The sequence below is a fragment of the Heptranchias perlo genome, chromosome 3 (genome assembly GCF_035084215.1).
Source record: "Heptranchias perlo isolate sHepPer1 chromosome 3, sHepPer1.hap1, whole genome shotgun sequence".
Taxonomy (NCBI): domain Eukaryota; kingdom Metazoa; phylum Chordata; class Chondrichthyes; order Hexanchiformes; family Hexanchidae; genus Heptranchias; species Heptranchias perlo.
This window is the reverse complement of record NC_090327.1, coordinates 59417417-59436988: the sequence shown is the minus strand read 5'-3', so window position 1 is coordinate 59436988 and position 19572 is coordinate 59417417. Positions and strand designations below refer to the sequence as shown.

The following is a 19572-nucleotide window of genomic DNA, read 5'->3' as shown; positions in this document are numbered from 1 at the left end:
GGAGAAAATAAATTGGCACTTGGAAAAGTATGGGCTTATAAATGAAAGTCAGCACAGATTTGTTAAAGGAAAATCTTGTTTGACTAATTTGATTGAATTCTTTGATGAAGTAACGGAGAGGTTTGGTGAGGGTAGTGCAAATGATGTGTATATGGACTTTCAAAAGACGTTTGATAAAGTACCACATAATAGTCTTGTTAGCAAAATTAAAACCCCATGGGATTAAAGGGACAGTGGCAGTGTGGATACAAAGTTGGCTTGGGGACAGAAAGCAGAGAGTAGTGGTGAACGTTTGTTTTTCAAACTGGAGAAAAGTATACAGTGGTGTTCCCCAAGGTCAGTATTAGGCCCACTGCTCTTTTTGATATCGATTAATGACCTGGACTTGGATGTACAGGGTATAATTTCAAAGTTTGCAGATGACATGAAACTCGGAAATGTAGTAAACAATGTGGAGGATAGTAACAGACTTCAGGAGGACGTAGACGGATTGGTGAAATGGGCAGACACATGACAGATGAAATTTAACGCAGAGAAGTGTAAAGTGATACATTTTGGTAGGAAGAATGAGGAAAGGCAATATAAACTAAATGGTACAATTTTAAAGGGGGTGCAGGAACAGAGAGACCTGGGGATGCACATACATAAATCTTTGAAGGTGGCAGGACGATTTGAAGGCCGTTAAAAAAGCATATGGGAACCTGGGCTTTATTAATAGAGGCATAGAGTACAAAAGCAAGGGAGTTATGCTAAATCTTTATAAAACACTGGTTAAGGCTCAGTGGAGTATTCTGTTCAATTCTGAGCACCACTCTTTATGAAGGATGTCAAGGCCTTAGAGAGGGTGCAGAGGAGATTTGGTGCCAGGGATGGGGGACTTCAGTTATGTGGAGACACTGGAGAAGCTGGAGTTGTTCTCCTTAGAACAGAGAAGGTTGATAGAGGTGTTCAAAATCATGAACGGTTTAGACAGAGTAAATAAGGAGAAACTGTTTCCAGTGGCAGAAGTGTCAGTAACCAGAGGACACAGATTTAAGGTGATTGACAAAAGAACCACAGGCGACATGAGGAAACATTTTTTTATGCAGCGAGTTGTAATGATCTGGAATGCACTGCCTGAAAGAATGGTGGAAGCAGATATAATAGTAACTTTGAAAAGGGAATTGGATAAATACTTGAAGGGAAAAAAATTACAGGGCTATGGGAAAAGAGATGGGGAATGGGACTAATTGGATAGCTCTTTCAAAGAGCCAGCACAGGCACGATGGGCTGAATGGCCTCCTCCTTTGCTCTACTTACTATGAGCTTGCATTTATATGGTGCATTTAGTTTAGAAAAATGCCCCAATCTGCTTCGCAGAGGCATAATCAGATAAAAATAGGCTTCAAGCCAAAGAGGGAGAAATTAGGAAGTGTGACCAAAAGCTTGGTGAAAGACGTGGATTTTAAGGAGGGTTTTAAAGGAGGTAAATGAGGTGGAATGACGTGGAGGTTCAGGGAGGGAATTGCAGAGCATAAGGCCTAGATACCTGAAGGCAAGGATGGTAATAGTGGGCGAAGGGAAGGTGGGGGATGGACAAAAAGCCAGAGCCGAAGGAATGCAGAATTCTGAGACGGGGGGGGGGGGGGGATGGGGGGGGGATTGTTGGGCTGGAGGAGGTTTCAAAGATAGGGAGGAGCGAAGCCGTTGAAATATTTAAACACAAGAATGAGAATTTTAAATTGGAGGCATCGGGGACCATGAGACACCATAGGTCAGCAAGGACAGCAGTGATGAGTGAGCGCGACATAGTGCGGGGTAAGTTACAAGCATCAGAGTTTTGGTTGAGCTGGAGGGTGGAGGATGCTAAGCCTGCCAGAAGAGCATTGGAATAGTTGAGTCTGGAAGTGACAGAGACATGGAGGGTTTGAGCAGCAGGTGGACTGAGGCGGGGCAGAGACAGGCAATGTCACGGAAGTAGGCAGTCTTTGGATAGAGAGGATATGGGGTTGGGACGCTTCGCTCAGGGTCATATATGATGCTGAGATTGTGAACAGTCTGGTTCAATCTGAGACAATGGCCAACAATGGGGATGGAATCAATGGCAAGGGTTCAGAGTTTGTGGCGGGGGCCAAAGACAATACGATCAGTCTTCCCAATGTTTAACAGGAGGAAATTGTGGCATATCCAAGACTGGATGCCAGACAAGTAGTGTTAATTTGTCAAATGACACTGGACACACTGCTTGAGGTAGTTACCAGGTTCAATGTCACAAGTGATGTATTTTCCCATAAACCATTGCCTGCAATTCTTTATTTGGTTTATAGCACGCATGGGGAGTATGCACAAGTGATGTGTCATTAAAATAATGTACCACTTGTGTATACTTTATTGCATATGCTATAAGATTACCTTCCTTGCATTGGAATGCTGTTGCAGTAAAACTCAATTTGTTCTGACAAATGGCCATGAGTAGCTGCCTGATTAGCAGTCAACTCAGCTTTAAATTGCTACAGACTCAACATTGATTCAGTTATTTAAATCCTCTGATTCAACAAATGTGCTGCACTGTCAACTTCTTTGGGTTGTGAACCTAACCTGAAACCGACTTTATGCTTCACAAAACGATGCTGAGACCGATGCCTATTTACTTGGGATTGGATTAAATGCTTACAAAAATGTGTAATTTATGTTCTTGCTATGCTGTCAGCATCAGTGGTGTATAACTATTTTTGGAATGGTGTGAGTGAACATGAGTTACGCCTGTCCGCTTGCATCACTTGGTTTGAAAATTATTACCTCAGGAGTTTTGTGCGTGAGCATTTGAACACATGCAATGTGCACTGTCGCACATGTGTGACTCAACATATATTGTGCAGTGCATTGTGGGCTGTTTCCTTCTACATTCTATGGGCTACTGTTCTTCTGAAGTTGCCATACAGCACTAAAGGTTTGATAGCACTTATTTCAAATGACATCAGTACTGCTACCAATTTTTGTGCAAAATTGATAATATTATACCACACATTTAGCATTGGTGCAATGTACAAACTGTTGTGGCACTGATACTAAATGTGCAGTGTAACTATAGTGTAAGAGAGCCTATGTTTGTGCAGGCAGGGATTAAGGCCCTGAAATTTTGGTACAACCACTCTGCTGGCAGAAGAGTGGTGGAGTGGACTCTGAGCTGAGCCCAGACCTGGACCCAAATTAGGGGATGGGGTTGTTTGCATACTGGAGGTGGATGCAACTTGCCAGTAAGCGGCTTCTACCCCGAACCATTGGCAGGAATGTCGGAGCAAGGCCATGTTGCTCTGATGGTGGAAAGGAGGCCCAGTAAGGACCCAACAGAAAAAATTCCCATGGTAGCTCTGGAACTCCAGAACTCCTCCAGATATATCCTTCATTTTGACATGGGGTTTGGCAGAAAATTCACCCCTGCCCCCCACCTAGAATTTCTCTTTTTGGTGCGGACGAGGTGGCATCCCAACCGAAGATCCACCACACTTCCGCTTTGGTCCTGATCAGAATTTTAGGGCCAAAAGTGTGACTAGCCAGGTGATTCATCCATATGGCACATTCAACTGCTTCTAAATATAGATCAGGACTCGGACTCTCACTTATGTATTAAACTAATTTTACCATGAAGGGAATCTTATTACATTCAGGTACATGGTAAAGGTTTTTTGACAATTTTTCTTATTTTATTTATGTTTTGAATATGTGAATAGTCATATACAATAGTATCATAAGTATAACAAATGATCTAGAATTTTAATTTGGAGTATATACATGTGTATCAAAAGGATGCTATACTCTACTGGATGGAACATCCCATGGAGCCTCCTGCCCTCCATGTTTGAATTCCCAATATGCACTTGGTCATGTTTTGGGATTGTGTTTTTTTTTCACATAAAAGATTTTGGAATTGATCTATGTTTAAGTGTTGTGTTTTAAACAAAGGGGTCAATTTTAAACCTACCCATCTACTTCAAAGTCACCCAGATCCCGTCAACCGCGATTTTTGCTCAGGCTAAGCCGCCCGTCCAAAGCCAGCAAGTTTCTTCTTTAAATATGCAGTTTGGCGCCCGATGACTTCTAAATGTTTTCTAAGTCCACCGTCAGATATATTGCAAAGACACATGGGGATACATGCAAAAGACACAAATATATGGTTCAGATCATAAGGGGCTACTACTGTTAAACTCCTGGGTTACGCTATTGTATAAGCAGATATCGGGCTGTGTGAGTCAACTCCGGCACATAAGGGGTGTGGGATCCACTTGTAGGAGTGACTGATGCCACTGAACCTGAGAAGGTAAACCCAAATTTCTAACACATTCCCCGTAGGCAAAGCTCCACACCAAGAGTATGATTTCATAAAATATACCGTTATGTTTTATACTCCAAAAGTTTTGGCCCTGAAATTCTGCGGTGTTCTCTTGTAACTTTGGCAGGAGATTGGAGGAACCTTGAGAGAAACGGCATAACTGTCTGAAAGCGGTGTTTACACTACTTATCGGGGGTTCCACCAATCTCCCACTGAAGTTACGGCAGGAGACCAAGGGAACCTCAGTGGAATTTCAGGGTTACTATAAATTAAATACTGAATCATGTCAGCATTGAGGTAAATTTAGCATCAAAAATTTAGTATAACACTGTTGAATCCAACTGGAGTCAGTACAATATCCCAGAGTCTAAAGTGATAATATTATAATGCTCATTGTTGAACTAGTTACTTTGTAACTCTGACTTCTTTTACACGAATAGATGCACACCGGTAAATAGCTGAACGGACCACACACTAGACCCTCTGGTTTCCTCCAAAACCTGCTGCGCTACTGCATGACATTGTTGCTTGTATGTTGTCTATAGCTGATGGTTGCTGTGACAGCCACCACTTTCAGTTCAATCCATTTCAACCTCAGGTTTTCAATTTTTGTGAGTTGCCATCTATATTGCCATAAATGCTGCCAAAAGAAATTAGATTTATTGGCAGATCACATGTGCCATTGCCCAAATACTGTTTTATAACAATAGGGGTATTTATTCCATGTAGCTGATAATATCAGAGCCACTGATTTAAGTCAAATTCTATATTTATTAAATAGTATTCTGGGATTTTTACTGGACTTTGGGGATCGAATTTTATGACCCTGTCAATTATTCTGTGAAAACCATAAATGAATGACCTTTATTTATGTATATAATATTCCTTTACCTATATATTTAATTTTTTCCCTTTTTATCAGTTTTAAAACTGAAAATGCATGGAAAATGATATGCAAGATGCATCAGTTGGCGGTAGATATCTGTGTCCAGAAATTATGTGGTCCCACTCTGCTGATAGAAGTGTGGCTGAACGGGCACCAGTGACCTCTGCTCCTGGTTCTGTTGGAGCATCTGGGGTACAGGGGCCATCACTTTATTAACAAGACAGGAAAGGGGGTGGGAAAAGCAGCATTGGAAGAGCTTCCTCAAGTACTGACACACAAGCAGATCAGCCCCTTTTAATAGGAGGACCGACCTGATCCAGGAAGAGTACAGAATTTTGGCCTGGAGTCTCCGGTGGACTTGCATCTGCTATTGAGCCAAACTGTACCATCTGCCAGTGCTAAGGAATACCAGATGAATTTTTAAGATTTTACTGTGGATTAATATAAGATGATGCATATTTGAACCAGGGATGTAGGCAGCAAATTTAACGTTGTACACACTCCTTACAAATGATGATTTTACCCCTCCCCCTTCCTGGTTAATTTTAGAGCATTTTTTTTACTTCACAGTTGATGGATTTTTAATCTAATAAAGTATTTTGAGGCAAGGTTTGACACTACAGTGCCTAGAATTAGATATTCAATATTATAAAGGCAAAGGGCAAATTTGCCAATAGACCAAAAATTGAATTTTTAAAAAAATGTATGTAATAAATTCTAGCATTTAGTCTGGTTTTATTGTCCAATGATTGGCATGTAGTGGTTACAAAGTTATACAACTCCTCTTCAGCCCAACATGAAGATGAAGACCGCCTATGTATTATGAAAATTAATCCCTTTTAATGACCGTTTCAATTTGATGCATCCAACTATTTAACTGCTGTAAATTCGTTTATATACCCTGCAACTGTCTAAGAGCACGTGGTTTAATAACTGTTAAGCTATGAAATCTATGCAGGATAAAAGCCTGTAAAGCACAGGATGCATTTACAGTCATCATCAGTACCTCAGTGCTGAAAAAAATAACTTCTGACTGCTCTAATGAACTGGTGTTGCTTCTGCATTTTCTGGCTCTTTGCAATAATATAAATTCCACTGAACGTTTTTGTAGAAAACAAACTAATGGGGTTATTTTGAGCTGAGCTACTTTTGGTGTATTAATAATGGAGGCAGACAATGTGGCTCACTGTTACCCTGTATTTATTGGGTTATTGGGTTAACTCTGTAGGGTGGATTTTACCTCCTGAGCAGGAAGCCAGAGGGAGCTGATGGTCCTCCGTGGGAAGTCTCAGCTGATTTTCATGGCTGGGCCTTATTTACATCCTGCCGGCCAGCTGCCTGCCCAAACCGAGTGGAAAGAGGAAGCTGGCTGGCTTCAGGCAGGTCAAAATTGCGGAGCCCGAAGGTCATCCATGGGCACCGAGGTAAGTCTTTGTGGGGGGGTGGATTATGGCTGTTTTGGGGATAAGAATGTGGGGGGAGCCGGGCAGCGGAGACCCAGACTTTCCTATTGGAGCCCGGAGGAGCACTTGAGAAACAGGCATACAACGGGCACAAGGACTAATTTCGGTGAGCAACATCCCGCGACCGATCCACGCCAGAGCTATGGGCGCTGCCATATTGGCATAATTTAGAACTCTATACTGTGAAGTCAACCCAGCACTTAGGCATAATTAATGAGGAAAATTCATTATCCATGCGATGAATACATTTTACTGGCAGTTGGAATTTAAAAATAAAAATATGAAGTCTTAAGAAGATTGAAAGCTTATTGAAAATATTGCCATTAAAACAAAATGGTTCTATGGGTCAGTTTCATTCCCCGTGGTTTCTGATTGCATCTGATGTTAATTGAGTTAATATATGTTGTCATGAAAGAACACTTCAGCTCATATTGCAGAGACTGATATTTGGGTCAGTATATGTCCTAAAGTCCGGCATTTTTGTCTTTACAGAAGATTCATCTGTGGAGTGTTTCAATGGAAATGAGACCTTGGTGCTTAATTCTAGTGCTGCAGAGGGAGGTCACTGTGGGGAGATGTATGCAAGTATGGGAGACATTAATGGTAATGGCACAGCCAGTGCAGATCACTCTGCTAGCCAGGATGAGCAACCAATAAACCTGAGTGACAGTCCTCTATCAGCCCAGGTAACACCAGACTATGGCACAGATAACAGCAGTAATGGAAGAAGAAACCGCATCAAATACACAGTTACTGAGATTAAAATGGAGCGAGAGTCAAGAGATATGGGAAGCAAGGTAAGAAATGATTAGATGTTGCAACAAACTTTATTTCTAGACTTTGAAATTGTGATGTGCTTAGCAATTCTACTACAAATCTGGGCAAAATCAATCTGACAGCAGCCATTCAAAAACAATATAACCTTGAAATCCTTCTGAGAAAAAGGGTAACACTGTGAAATCCTGTTTCATAAAAAATAACTGGTACGTTTTGAAGGTGTATAGGATAATGGTATTGACTGATGTTCGATTACCCAATGACAATATGCATGTAATAGAAATGCTGTTGAAGTATTATTGAATTTTAGAAGTAAAAGCAGACTTTTAGTTTATTTTACAGGTTTGTCTTTAATTGCCATCTGTTTAAATTCAACCTGGAGAATTCAGATATAAAAACTCTTGTGCAGAGCCTGATTTTTTAAGAACATGCACTACTATTTTTTTATTATTTGTACCAGAATGTATTTTTTTAATTGCTTACTCAGTTTTATCTCTGATTATTTGCACCACACACTCTAACTTGGAATATCAGTTTCACCCATTTTAATCTACAGCACAAAGGTATTGAGCATCGCTAAGTACTTAATATACCTATTTCTGCTGTGATTTTGTGTCAGCATGGCAGAATTCTGTATGGACATCAGGAAGGAAATGATCCATTGCAAATGCAGAGAACATTTCATTCCTGGGATCAAAAGATAAAAGGAGAGAAGCTCTCAGATGGCTCAGTGAGTTTATATAGTCAGTAGTTGAGTCATACAGAGCAGGAAGGTCCTAGGTTCAATCACTGTTGTGTCCTCAGCTGATCGCAGCTTGGGTACTACTATTGGCCTGAGCGATCTTGGGGTGGGTGGAAGGGGAATTGACTAGAGTCTGCTCCTTATTGCTAACTAGTAGCCTCTACTGGAGGTAGGGTTGCCAACTCTTGTTGGAAGTATTCCTGGAGGTTTCATCGCATTTTTTTTGATGAGGTAACAGAGAGGGTAGATGAGGGCAATGTAGTTGATGTGTATATGGCCTTTCAAAAGGCGTTTGATAAAGTACTGCATGGTAGGCTTGTCATGAAGATTGCGGTCCATGGAATAAAGGGGGCAGTAGCGACATGGATACAGAATTGGCTAAGTGACAGGAAACAGAGAATAGTGGTGAATGGTTGTTTTTCGGACTGGAGGGAGGTGTACAGTGGTGTTCCCCAGGGGTCGGTACTGGGACCACTGCTTTTCTTGATATATATTAATGACTTGGACTTGGGTGTACAGGGCACAATTTCAAAATTTGCAGATGACATGAAACTTGGAAGGGTAGTGAACAGTGAGGTGGATAATGATAGACTTCAAGAGGATATAGACAGGCTGATGGCATGGGCGGATACATGGCAGATGAAATTTAATGCAGAAAAATGCGAAGTGATACATTTCGGTAGCAACAATTAAGAGAGGCATTATAAACTGGAGGGCACAATTCTAAAAGGGGTATAGGAACAGGGAGATCGTTGAAGGTGGCAGGGCAAGTTGAGGAAGCGGATAAAAAGCATATAGGATCCTGGACTTTATAAGTAAGAGTCATACAGTACAAAAGCATGGAAGTGATGATGAACCTTTATAAAACACTGGTTCGGCCACATCTGGAGTATTGTGTCCAATTCTGGGCACCGCACTTTAGGAAAGATGTGAAGGTCTTAGAGAGGGTGCAGAAGAGATTTACTAGAATGATTCCAGGGATGAGGGACTTTAGTTACATGGATAGACTGGAGAAACTATGGAACAGAGACGGTTGCGAGGAGATTTGACAGAGGTTTTCAAAATCATGAAGGGCCTAGACAGAGTAGATAGAGAGAAACTGTTCCCATTGATGGAAGGGTCAAGCACCAAAGGACACAGATTTAAGGTGATTGGCAAAAGAACCAAAGGTGACATAAGGAAAATCTTTTTTACACAGCGAGTGGTTAGGATCTGGAATGTACTGCCTAAGGGGGTGGTGGAGGCAGATTCAATCATGGCCTTCAAAAGGGAACTGGATAAGTACTTGAAAGTAAAACATTTGCAGGGCTACAGGGATAGGGCAGGGGAGTGGGACTAGCTGGATTGCTCTTGCAAAGAGCCGGTGTGGACTCGATGGGCCAAATGGCCTCCTTCCGTCCTGTAACCTTTCTATGATTCTATGATTCCCCTCCCCCACCTCAAACTGGCCCGCCACCGTGCTCCCGCCATTGGTTGCCTAACGCGTCCAACCTTGCGACGCACTGCCTGCCCACACCAAAAGGAAAGTGAACAAACTTCAATTCCCTATTGTATGATTCTTGGCTGTCAGTGAAACAACCTTTTTTTTCCACGATTTCCAATATTTTTATAACTAATAAACGAAAGTATTTAAAGAAACTGAAAAAGTACAGAATTTTTTTTAATGCACTTCTGATTTTTCTCCTGGGATGCTTGCAGCAGTGCCTGGGAGAATAATCCTTAATTCCCAGAGACTCCAGGACCATCCTGCAGGGGTTGGAAACCTGGTAGTGGACGTTCAACAGGATTGATTGTAACCCTCTCCTTGGTCATGTGAAGAATGAGTACTAGTGAAACTGTATCTCAGCAAGAAGTGAATGCTTTCAGGAGAGGAGGGGAGAAAAAAATAAAAAGGCAAAAGCAAAACGACAGCTTCATGTATATTTTTTAAAGAACATAAAGCTACAGCATATTAGAGATGGTGAAATATATCCTTGGCACAGAGCAAACTAAAGAAAATTCAACTCAGCTCTTACTTCAGAAAAATACCATCAGTTTACATGAAGTTAAGTATTGTAAATTATTCAAGAGATGCTGGCTTTTATACTTCTGAAATACAAAAACTCTTAATTTCTGTGGGATGGGGACATTGTCCTTATGAGGTACATCCTTTGTCCTATCCAGATTGGAGCATGAAGAAACAAAGATATATATTCAGACCTTCTCAAAATAACAAAGTCAAGTTGATACAGTTCTTAGAAATTATAACTAATATGGGCATAATGCTTAGGGAGAAAGTGCCCCCCGGACATCAGAAACTTAGCTTAGTATCAGCTTTAAATTTTGTAAATGCAATGGTATTCGGGGAGTTGCAGACAGAATTTTTTTTTGAAGGAGCAATATAATGCTGAATTATCCACCCAGGAGTTTCTCAGAGCCATTATGTCCCTTTGCTAAAAATGCCATTCTGAACCCTGGAATAAGGTAATTCTTTGCTGCAATTGTCAGTATTCAATAGGCAGCAGGATTAAATACTGTTGGGTAAGTGTTACTCTTAATACATGGATGCTTGCAAGCATTTATTTGAGATGAAATAAATAAAGAGAATTACATTTTTGTGTCCCAGTTGTACTTTCAACAGGCTTCAAAATCATCTGAAAGTAGCACTGTTTTTATTGTCATTTTAAGCATAATGGGCCGGAACTTGCTCCGATCGGCGTGGCATAGCTCTCCGCACATCCTGCAGATAAAAAGTACGAATACACTCACTGTGTAGGCCATGACGTTCATTTGCTTAATTTTGAAATCTTCTGCAGTGGTGCGCTCCGAGATCAGCGCAGGCCATGTGCACATGCAAAGGCTGAGAAGGCAAGCCCCGCCCACAAGCAGCCAAGTAATATTCATTTAAAGTGACATTTCCTGTGTTAGTCTGAATAAAAATTTAACATAATAACATACCTTATTTATAAAAAGGCAAGGAAATGATTTATAATCTGATACATACAGAAATTAAAAGTAAAAAAAAAACATTTTTATTTTTAAAATTTTTTTTAAATGATCAAAAAAAATTAAAATAGGAATAATTAGACAATTCATATTTTTAAAATTTAATTTTTTGTTGTTTTACAGTCATTATAAGTCTCCGCGCTTTTAAAAAGTAGAGTAGGGCTGGTATTTTCAAGCTTATCTTCTCATGGCATATGTATCTTCGTTCCAGCTGGGCAGATGGGTAAGTTTATGATTGTTTGGTGATTGTGTTTGATTGTACTGATTGTGGCGTGGTTGGCTCTTTAATTCGGGACTGTCAAAACGCCGTTGAACCAATCAGAGCAAGTTTGCGATTTCCAGGTTTTAATGTGCATGTGTACATTCGCGAACTTGCTCCGATGGATTCCACGGTGGTTGGGATGAACGCCATTACGGAGCGATGTCCAAGGTAAGTAAGTTCTGGGATGATATATTTTGAAATTTCAGGTATTTTGTTAGACAAATTATTCTCTGCTACAAACATAGTGTAAAATTTAAGTATGTAATGTCTATGAAAAAACAATTTCAACAATTTGTGGGCTAGCAGTCGGGCCATGCAGTGCCCGTTGTTTCGGCACTACGTGGCCTCCTGAACATCCAAGATGGCATCTTGGCTGCGCAGGCGTGTTTCCAGTGTGATGTGCACCGGACGCCATCTTGGTATAGGTATTAGTGCATGAGCAAATACCGAACGCCGACAGCATGTAAAGTAAAGAGAAAATGGATACAATCAGTGTGCAACGCTGATTTAAAGTGATGGACACCATTTTGGAACTTAACGTTCAGCTCAACGCACAGTCTTAACCATGACCATCTGAACGTATCTTAGAGTGCCTGGCGGACCCCCACCAGCGCTATTTAAAGGGACCAGGCAGGATTTACAGGTTAGTGGCTGGATTATAATTTCTGGCTGCCAATACATTTGTAACAGTTTTTGAAGATCTCCTATACTTGAATGCTAGGACGAGGGGACATAGCCTAACATTTAGAGCCAGTACATGCAGGAGTGAAGTTAGGAAACGCTGCAACACGCAAAGGGTGGGAGAAATTTGGAACGCTGTTCTGCAAATAGCAGCTCAATTGTAAATTCTAAATCTGAGATTGAAAGATTTATGTGAACCAAGTGTATTAAGGGATTTGGGGCTAAGGCAGGTATATGGAGTTAGGTCACAGGTCCACCATGATCTCATTGAATGGCGGAACAGGCTCGAGGGGCTAAATGCCACCACCACTTACTGCCTCCTGATGTGCACCTTCTCCTGCAAGAAAGCAGGACCTGTGTATGAGTGATGTTTTTGTCATGGTTGAATAGCTGTCAGTGTGTTTGGCCTGTGAATTGTGGATGGGCGGCTTGCAACAGTGGTAATGCGTAACAGTGAGAGGAAGCATCTGATTGGCAGATTTGACTACTGATGGAAAGAGTTTGTTGGTATGTGGGTGATGGGGGGTGTAGTGCTTGGAGCAGTGGATGCGGCTAGTGGTGCAGTTGGTAGGAGATGCCACTTGACAGTTGACCGCACTCACCTTTGATCACTCGTGTCAAAGCATTGAACTTCTTCCTGCACTGCATCCATGTTCATGGTGCTATGCACCTGGCATTGACTTCGTTCCCCGCTGCCTCCCACTGCCTTTTGGATATATGTCTGGAGGGCCTCTTGCCCCCTCCCCCCCACCCACTGCGGATATAGGATGTCCCTCCTTTTGTCCACCTCTTGCACAAGTGCCCAGTTGTCACCTGATTTAATAACTTCACTATCAACTGGTGCTTTAATTATCTTTCTGTTCTCTGGGTCCTGTATTAAATCAATGCCATTGAACAACTATTCGTACATAACATTTGCTTGATTGTTATAAAGATTGGTTTTCTGGTTGATAGGCTGGATCTTGCTGGTAGGATTCGGGAGTATGAGAAACGTGAAATTGGACAATTTTGCCTGGCTCCCACTGAAAACCCATGCCCATGATTTTCTGATAGATTTGCATAATTTGAGAGAGCGGGAATATTATATTGAGATAGAGGATCAGCCATGCTCATATTGAATGGCGGAGCAGGCTCGAAGGGCCGAATGGCCTACTCCTGCTCCTATTTTCTATGTTTCTATGTTTCTATCTGTACTGGGTGACTTTTCTGCTTTAAGTACTGCCAATCTTTTATGTACCTCCTCTTTATCTATTTTTATCCCATCCAATATCGCTAATACCTCCTCCTTTACTGCTACAATGGCAGCATCCTCTTCTCTAGTGAAGATGGATGTGAAGTATTCATTTAGTACCTCAGCTCTGCACTCTGCCTCCACAAGATGATCTCCTGTTTTGTCCCTAATCAGTCCCACCCTTCCTTTGACTACCCTTTTATTATTTATATGTTTATAAAAGACTTTTTGTTTCCTTTTTATGTTAGTCGCTAACTATTCTCATACTCTCTCTTTGCCCCTCTTATTCCGTTTTTTAGATCTCCTATGTACTTTCTGTATTCAGCCTGGTTCTCTACTGTATTATGAACCATACATTCATCAAAAGCTTCATTTTTCTGTTCCATTTTACATAGGAACAAAAGAAATAGGAGCAGGAGTAGGCCATACGGCCCCTCGTGCCTGCCCCACCATTCAATAAGATCATGGCTGATCTTCGACCTCAACTCCACTTTCCCGTCCAATCCCTATATCCTTTGATTCTCCTAGAGTCCAAAAATCTATCTATCTCAGCCTTGAATACATTCAATGACTGAGCATCCACAGCCCTCTAGGTTAGAGAATTCCAAAATTTTCACAACCCCCTGAGTGAAGAAATTCCTCCTCTTCTCAGTCTTAAATGGCCGACCCCTTATCCTGAGACTATGCCCCCTGGCTCTAGACTCTCCAGCCAGAGGAAACAACCTCTCAGTACCTACCCTGTCAAGCCCACTCAGAATCTTATATGTTTCAATGCGATCATCTCTCATTCTTGTAAACTCCAGAGCCTATAGGCCCATTCTACTTAATCTCTCCTCATAGGACAGCACTGTCATCCCAGGAATCAATCTAGTAAACCTTCGTTGCAACGCCTCCAAGGCAAGTATAGCCTTCCTTAGATAAGGAGACCAAAACTGTACGCAGTACTCCAGGTGAGGGCTCACCAAACCCCTTTACAATTGTAGCAAGACTCCCTTATTCTTGTACTCCAACCCCATTGCAATAAAGGCCAACATGCCATTTGCCTCCTAATTGCTTGCTGTACTTGCATGCTAACATTCTGTGTTTCTTGTACGAGGATATCCAGATCTCTCTGAACGCCAACATTTAATAGTTTATCACCATTTAAAAAATATTTTGTTTTTGTTTTCTTGCTGCCAAAGTGAATAACCTCACATTTCCCCACATTATACTCCATCTGCCACCTTCTTGACCACTCACCTAACCTGCCTGTATCCCTTTGTAGACTCTTTGGGGTTGATTTTAAACCCCAAGAACGGTGGGTTGGGGGCAGGTGGGATTTAAAAATAGTTGATTTTTTTGGGTTGCAACTGCAAAATTTTTGGACATTGCATTCCCAATGGGAAGCCTGTACTTTTATGCGCCGACGTTAAACCCGGAAATAAAGCCGGGTTGCGGTCGCGACCGAGAAAACAACTATTTTCAACTCCCACCCGCCCCCAACCCACTCGATCTTGGTGTTTAAAATCACCCCCATAGTGTCCTCCTCACAGCTTACTTTCCTACCTAGCATTGTATCGTCAGCAAACTTGGATCCTTTACACTCAGTCCCTCCATCTAAGTCATTAATATAGTTTGTAAATAGCTGAGGCCCAAGCACTGATCCTTGCGACACCCCACTAGTTACAGCCTGCCAACCTGAAAATGACCTTTTTATCCCTACTCTCTTTTCTGTCCGTTAACCAATCTTCTTCCCATGCTATATTACCCCCAACCCAATGAGCCCTTATCTTGCGTAGCAACCTTTTATGTGGCATCTTATCGAATACCTTTTGGAAATCCAAATATATTACATCCACTGGCTCCCCTTTATCTACCCTGCTAGTTACATCCTCAAAATACTGTAATAACACAATAATTGTTAAACACGATTTCCCTTTCATAAAACCATGTTGACTCTGACTAATCATATTATGATTTTCTAAGTGCCCTGTTACTACTTAATAATGGATTCAAGCATTTTCCTGATGATTGATGTCAGGCTAACTGGCCTGTAGTTCCCTGTTTTCTCTCTCCCTCCTTTCTTGAATAGTGGTGTTACATTTGCTACCTTCCAATACGCTGGGACTGTTCTAGAGTCCAGGGAATTTTGGAAGATCACAACCAATGCATCCACTATTTCTTCAGCCACCTCTTTTAGAACCCTATAATATAGGCCAACACGTCCAGTGGATTTGTCAAATTTTAGTCCCATTTGTTTGTCTAATACTTTTTCTCTACTGATATTAATTGTTTTAATTACTCACTCTCATTTGCCCCTTGGCTCCCCACTCTTTCTGGTATGCTTTTTGTGTCTTCTACCGTGAAGACAGATAGTAAACATTTGTTTAATGCATCTGCCATTTCCTTATTCCCCATTGTAATTTCTCCTGCCTCAGCCTCTAAGGGACCAAAGTTTACTTTTGCTACTCTTCCTTTTTACATACTTGTAGAAGCTCTTGCAATCTGTTTTTATATTTCCAGCTAGTTTACGCTCATATCCTATTTTCTCCCTTTATATCAATTTTTTAGTCATCCTTTTCTGGTTTCTAAAACTCTCCCAATCCTCAGGCCTACTACTATTCTTCACAACATTATAAGCCTCTTTCTTTTAATCTAATACTATCCTTAACTTCTCTAGTTAGCCACAGTTGGATTGTTCTTACCGTGGAGTTTTTATTTCTTAATGAAATGTATATTCATTGAGAATTCTGAAATATTTCTTTAAATGTTTGCCAATACTTATCTACCGTCATATCTTTTAATCTAATTTCTGAATCTACCTTAGCCAACTCGCCCCTCATACCTATGTAATTTATTTAAGTTTAAGACTCTACTTTCGGACTTAAGTAACTTAAGGATTTCGGACTTTCAATCTCTATATCTTTAGTCATACAGGGAGCTCTAGCTTTGGATGCTCTTCCTTTCCCCCTCGTAGGGATGTGTCTGCAGCCTAACCAACTCGCCCTGGTGGCCTTCCCATTGTTCAATTACTGTTTTGCCTACCAATTTTTGATTCTAATCCCTCTGGGCAAAATCCCTTTATAACTCACTGAAATTTGCTCTCTTTCAGTTAAGTATTTTCATATTTGATTGTCCTTGTCCTTTTCCATAACTATTTTAATCCTAATGATATTATGATCACTGTTCCCCAATAGCTCCCCCATTGAAACATGCTCCACCTGCTCCACTTCATTCCCCAGAACTAGATCCAATCACTCTTTCCTTTCTAATTGGGCTAGAAATACACTGTTCCAGAAAGTTCACTTATATATGTTACAGGAATTCCACCCCCTCTTTGCCCTTTACACTGTTTCTGTCCCAGTCTATATTGGGATAATTGAAGTCTCCCATTATTACTACGCTATAGTTTTAGCATCTTTCTGTAATTTGCCTGCAAATAGAATCATAGAATCATAGAAGTTACAACATGGAAACAGGCCCTTCGGCCCAACATGTCCATGTCGCCCAGTTTATACCACTAAGCTAGTCCCAATTGCCTGCACTTGGCCCATATCCCTCGATACCCATCTTCCCCATGTAACTGTCCAAATGCTTTTTAAAAGACAAAATTGTACCCGCCTCTACTACTGCCTCTGGCAGCTCGTTCCAGACACTCACCACCCTTTGAGTGAAAAAATTGCCCCTCTGGATCCTTTTGTATCTCTCCCCTCTCACCTTAAATCTGTGCCCCCTCGTTATAGACTCCCCTACCTTTGGGAAAAGATTTTGACTATCTACCTTATCTATGCCCCTCATTATTTTATAGACTTCTATAAGATCACCCCTTAACCTCCTACTCTCCAGGGAATAAAGTCCCAGTCTGTCTAACCTCTCCCTGTAAGTCAAACCATCAAGTCCCGGTAGCATCCTAGTAAATCGTTTCTGCACTCTTTCTAGTTTAATAATATCCTTTCTATAATAGGGTGACCAGAACTGTACACAGTACTCCAAGTGTGGCCTCACCAATGCCCTGTACAACTTCAACAAGACATCCCAACTCCTGCATTCAATGTTCTGACCAATGAAACCAAGCATGCTGAATGCCTTCTTCACCACCCTATCCACCTGTGACTCCACTTTCAAGGAGCTATGAATCTGTACTCCTAGATCTCTTTGTTCTATAACTCTCCCCAACGCCCTACCATTAACGGAGTAGGTCCTGGCCCGATTCGATCTACCAAAATGCATCACCTCACATTTATCTAAATTAAACTCCATCTGCCATTCATCGGCCCACTGGCCCAATTTATCAAGATCCCGTTGCAATCCTAGATAACCTTCTTCACTGTCCACAATGCCACCAATCTTGGTGTCATCTGCAAACTTACTAACCATGCCTCCTAAATTCTCATCCAAATCATTAATATAAATAACAAATAACAGCGGACCCAGCACCGATCCCTGAGGCACACCGCTGGACACAGGCATCCAGTTTGAAAAACAACCCTCGACAACCACCCTCTGTCTTCTGTCGTCAAGCCAATTTTGTATCCAATTGGCTACCTCACCTTGGATCCCATGAGATTTAACCTTATGTAACAACCTACCATGCGGTACCTTGTCAAATGCTTTGCTGAAGTCCATGTAGACCACGTCTACTGCACAGCCCTCCTCTATCTCCTTCCTACTATTTGGTGGCCTATAGTATACACCCAGTAGCGTAATAGCTCCTCTATTGTTCCTCAATTCTAACCAAATAGATTCTGTCTTTCACCCCTAAACTACATCATCCCTTTCCAGTGCTATAATAGTTTCTTTGATCAATACTGCCACACACACCCCTCCTTTCTTTCCTTCCCTATCTTTTCTGAATATCTTGTAGCCAGGATTATTAAGTACCCAATCCTCCCCTTCTTTGAGCCAGATCTCTGTTATTGCCACAATATCATAGTCCCATGTGGTGACTTGAACCTGCAACTCATCAACCTTATTTACCACGCTAAGTGCGTTTATGCACGTGCACACTAAACTCATCGTGGATTACCTCGCATTTGGCCCCTGTCTGATCCCTCCTATTTCTGAACTATTCTGTACTCTAGTGCTACTTGTCCCTCCCAGTCCTCTGTGCACTTTGTTTCTCCTCTCTAATGTTTCACCCTGGTGCCCATTCCACTGCCAATATAGTTTAAAGTTAGAATACTGATTACATGATGCTCTTTGTGGTATTGTGCTTGTGTGGAGGTGAGTGAGTAAGGGAGAGAAGAAAAAACATGAGATGGATGGTATTAGCCTTAAGCTTGGGGGAGAATTCTACTTCACCCTCCCCCACTCCCTCTATGAACTCAACAGCAATGATTTCCAGTGCTGCCTCTTCAGACACGCTCAAGAACTTAATATTATGGAGCCTCCTCTTGTGTATGTCTGCTCCGTTATGTTACATGCTTCCTTTGCCTGCAAACATAGAAGTGGTGTTAAGATGTTGGAAGTGTTAGGAGTAAATAATTGGGCACCCAAATGTCAATTCTGTACCTTATTATGGATATCAGTGCGTGCAACTATATTTTGTTGGACGGATTTGGTTTAGATGTAGTTTTTTTTTAAGATGTTACGTACTGTGCTAAGAGTTTCAGGTAAAGTCACGCCTGCATTTTGTGCCCTGCTACAGAATGGGCATTGTGGTAAACATTGTGGCTGCACGGTAGTCTGAGTGGGAGGAAACACTTTGTGGCAAACATACTTTGCCCATCCCCTTGGTATAAGCACTGTAATAACAAACAAAAAACTGCAAATACTGGCAAACAGAAACAAAAACAGAAAATGCTGGAAATACACAATATTAGCATAACAGTCAGCATCTTTAGAGAGAAAAGGGAGATCAACATTCTCGGAGAACCCTTCCTTAGAACTGAATAATGAAAGATGAACGAGATATAAAAGATCATCAATCAGGAAGACATTAAAGAAACAAATGAACAGGCAAATAGCTAAGACAGTGAGAGGTTCACCCAAGGAAAAAGGCACAGAAATGGGCTAAGTTTGAAAAAAAAATGAAAATATTGCTAATGTAAATCTAAATTGGATAACTGAAATGGTGAAACACAGTGGAGGAGATAGGTTGATATTCAACATGTAGACCATAATTTTTTGGGGGGAACGGTTGTGAGGGTGGTGAGGCTAGTATCAGCCTCTTCATTTTTCTTGTGTAATTGACATAATGACTGATCATAGAATCATAGAAAGTTACAGCGCAGAAGAAGGCCATTTGGCCCATCATG

General features: G+C 41.3%; 1 protein-coding gene across 7 annotated transcripts in view; it reads left to right on the top strand.

The window, feature by feature from the left end:
• LOC137314484 (nucleolar protein 4-like) overlaps positions 1-19572 on the top strand; it is a 426906-nt gene that overhangs the window by 227639 nt on the left and 179695 nt on the right. For all 7 annotated transcript variants that reach the window (XM_067979813.1, XM_067979819.1, XM_067979838.1 and 4 more), the window contains one exon: positions 7151-7455. In XM_067979813.1, coding sequence (XP_067835914.1) covers positions 7151-7455 — 305 coding nt within the window. The remainder of the gene's footprint in view (positions 1-7150; positions 7456-19572) is intronic.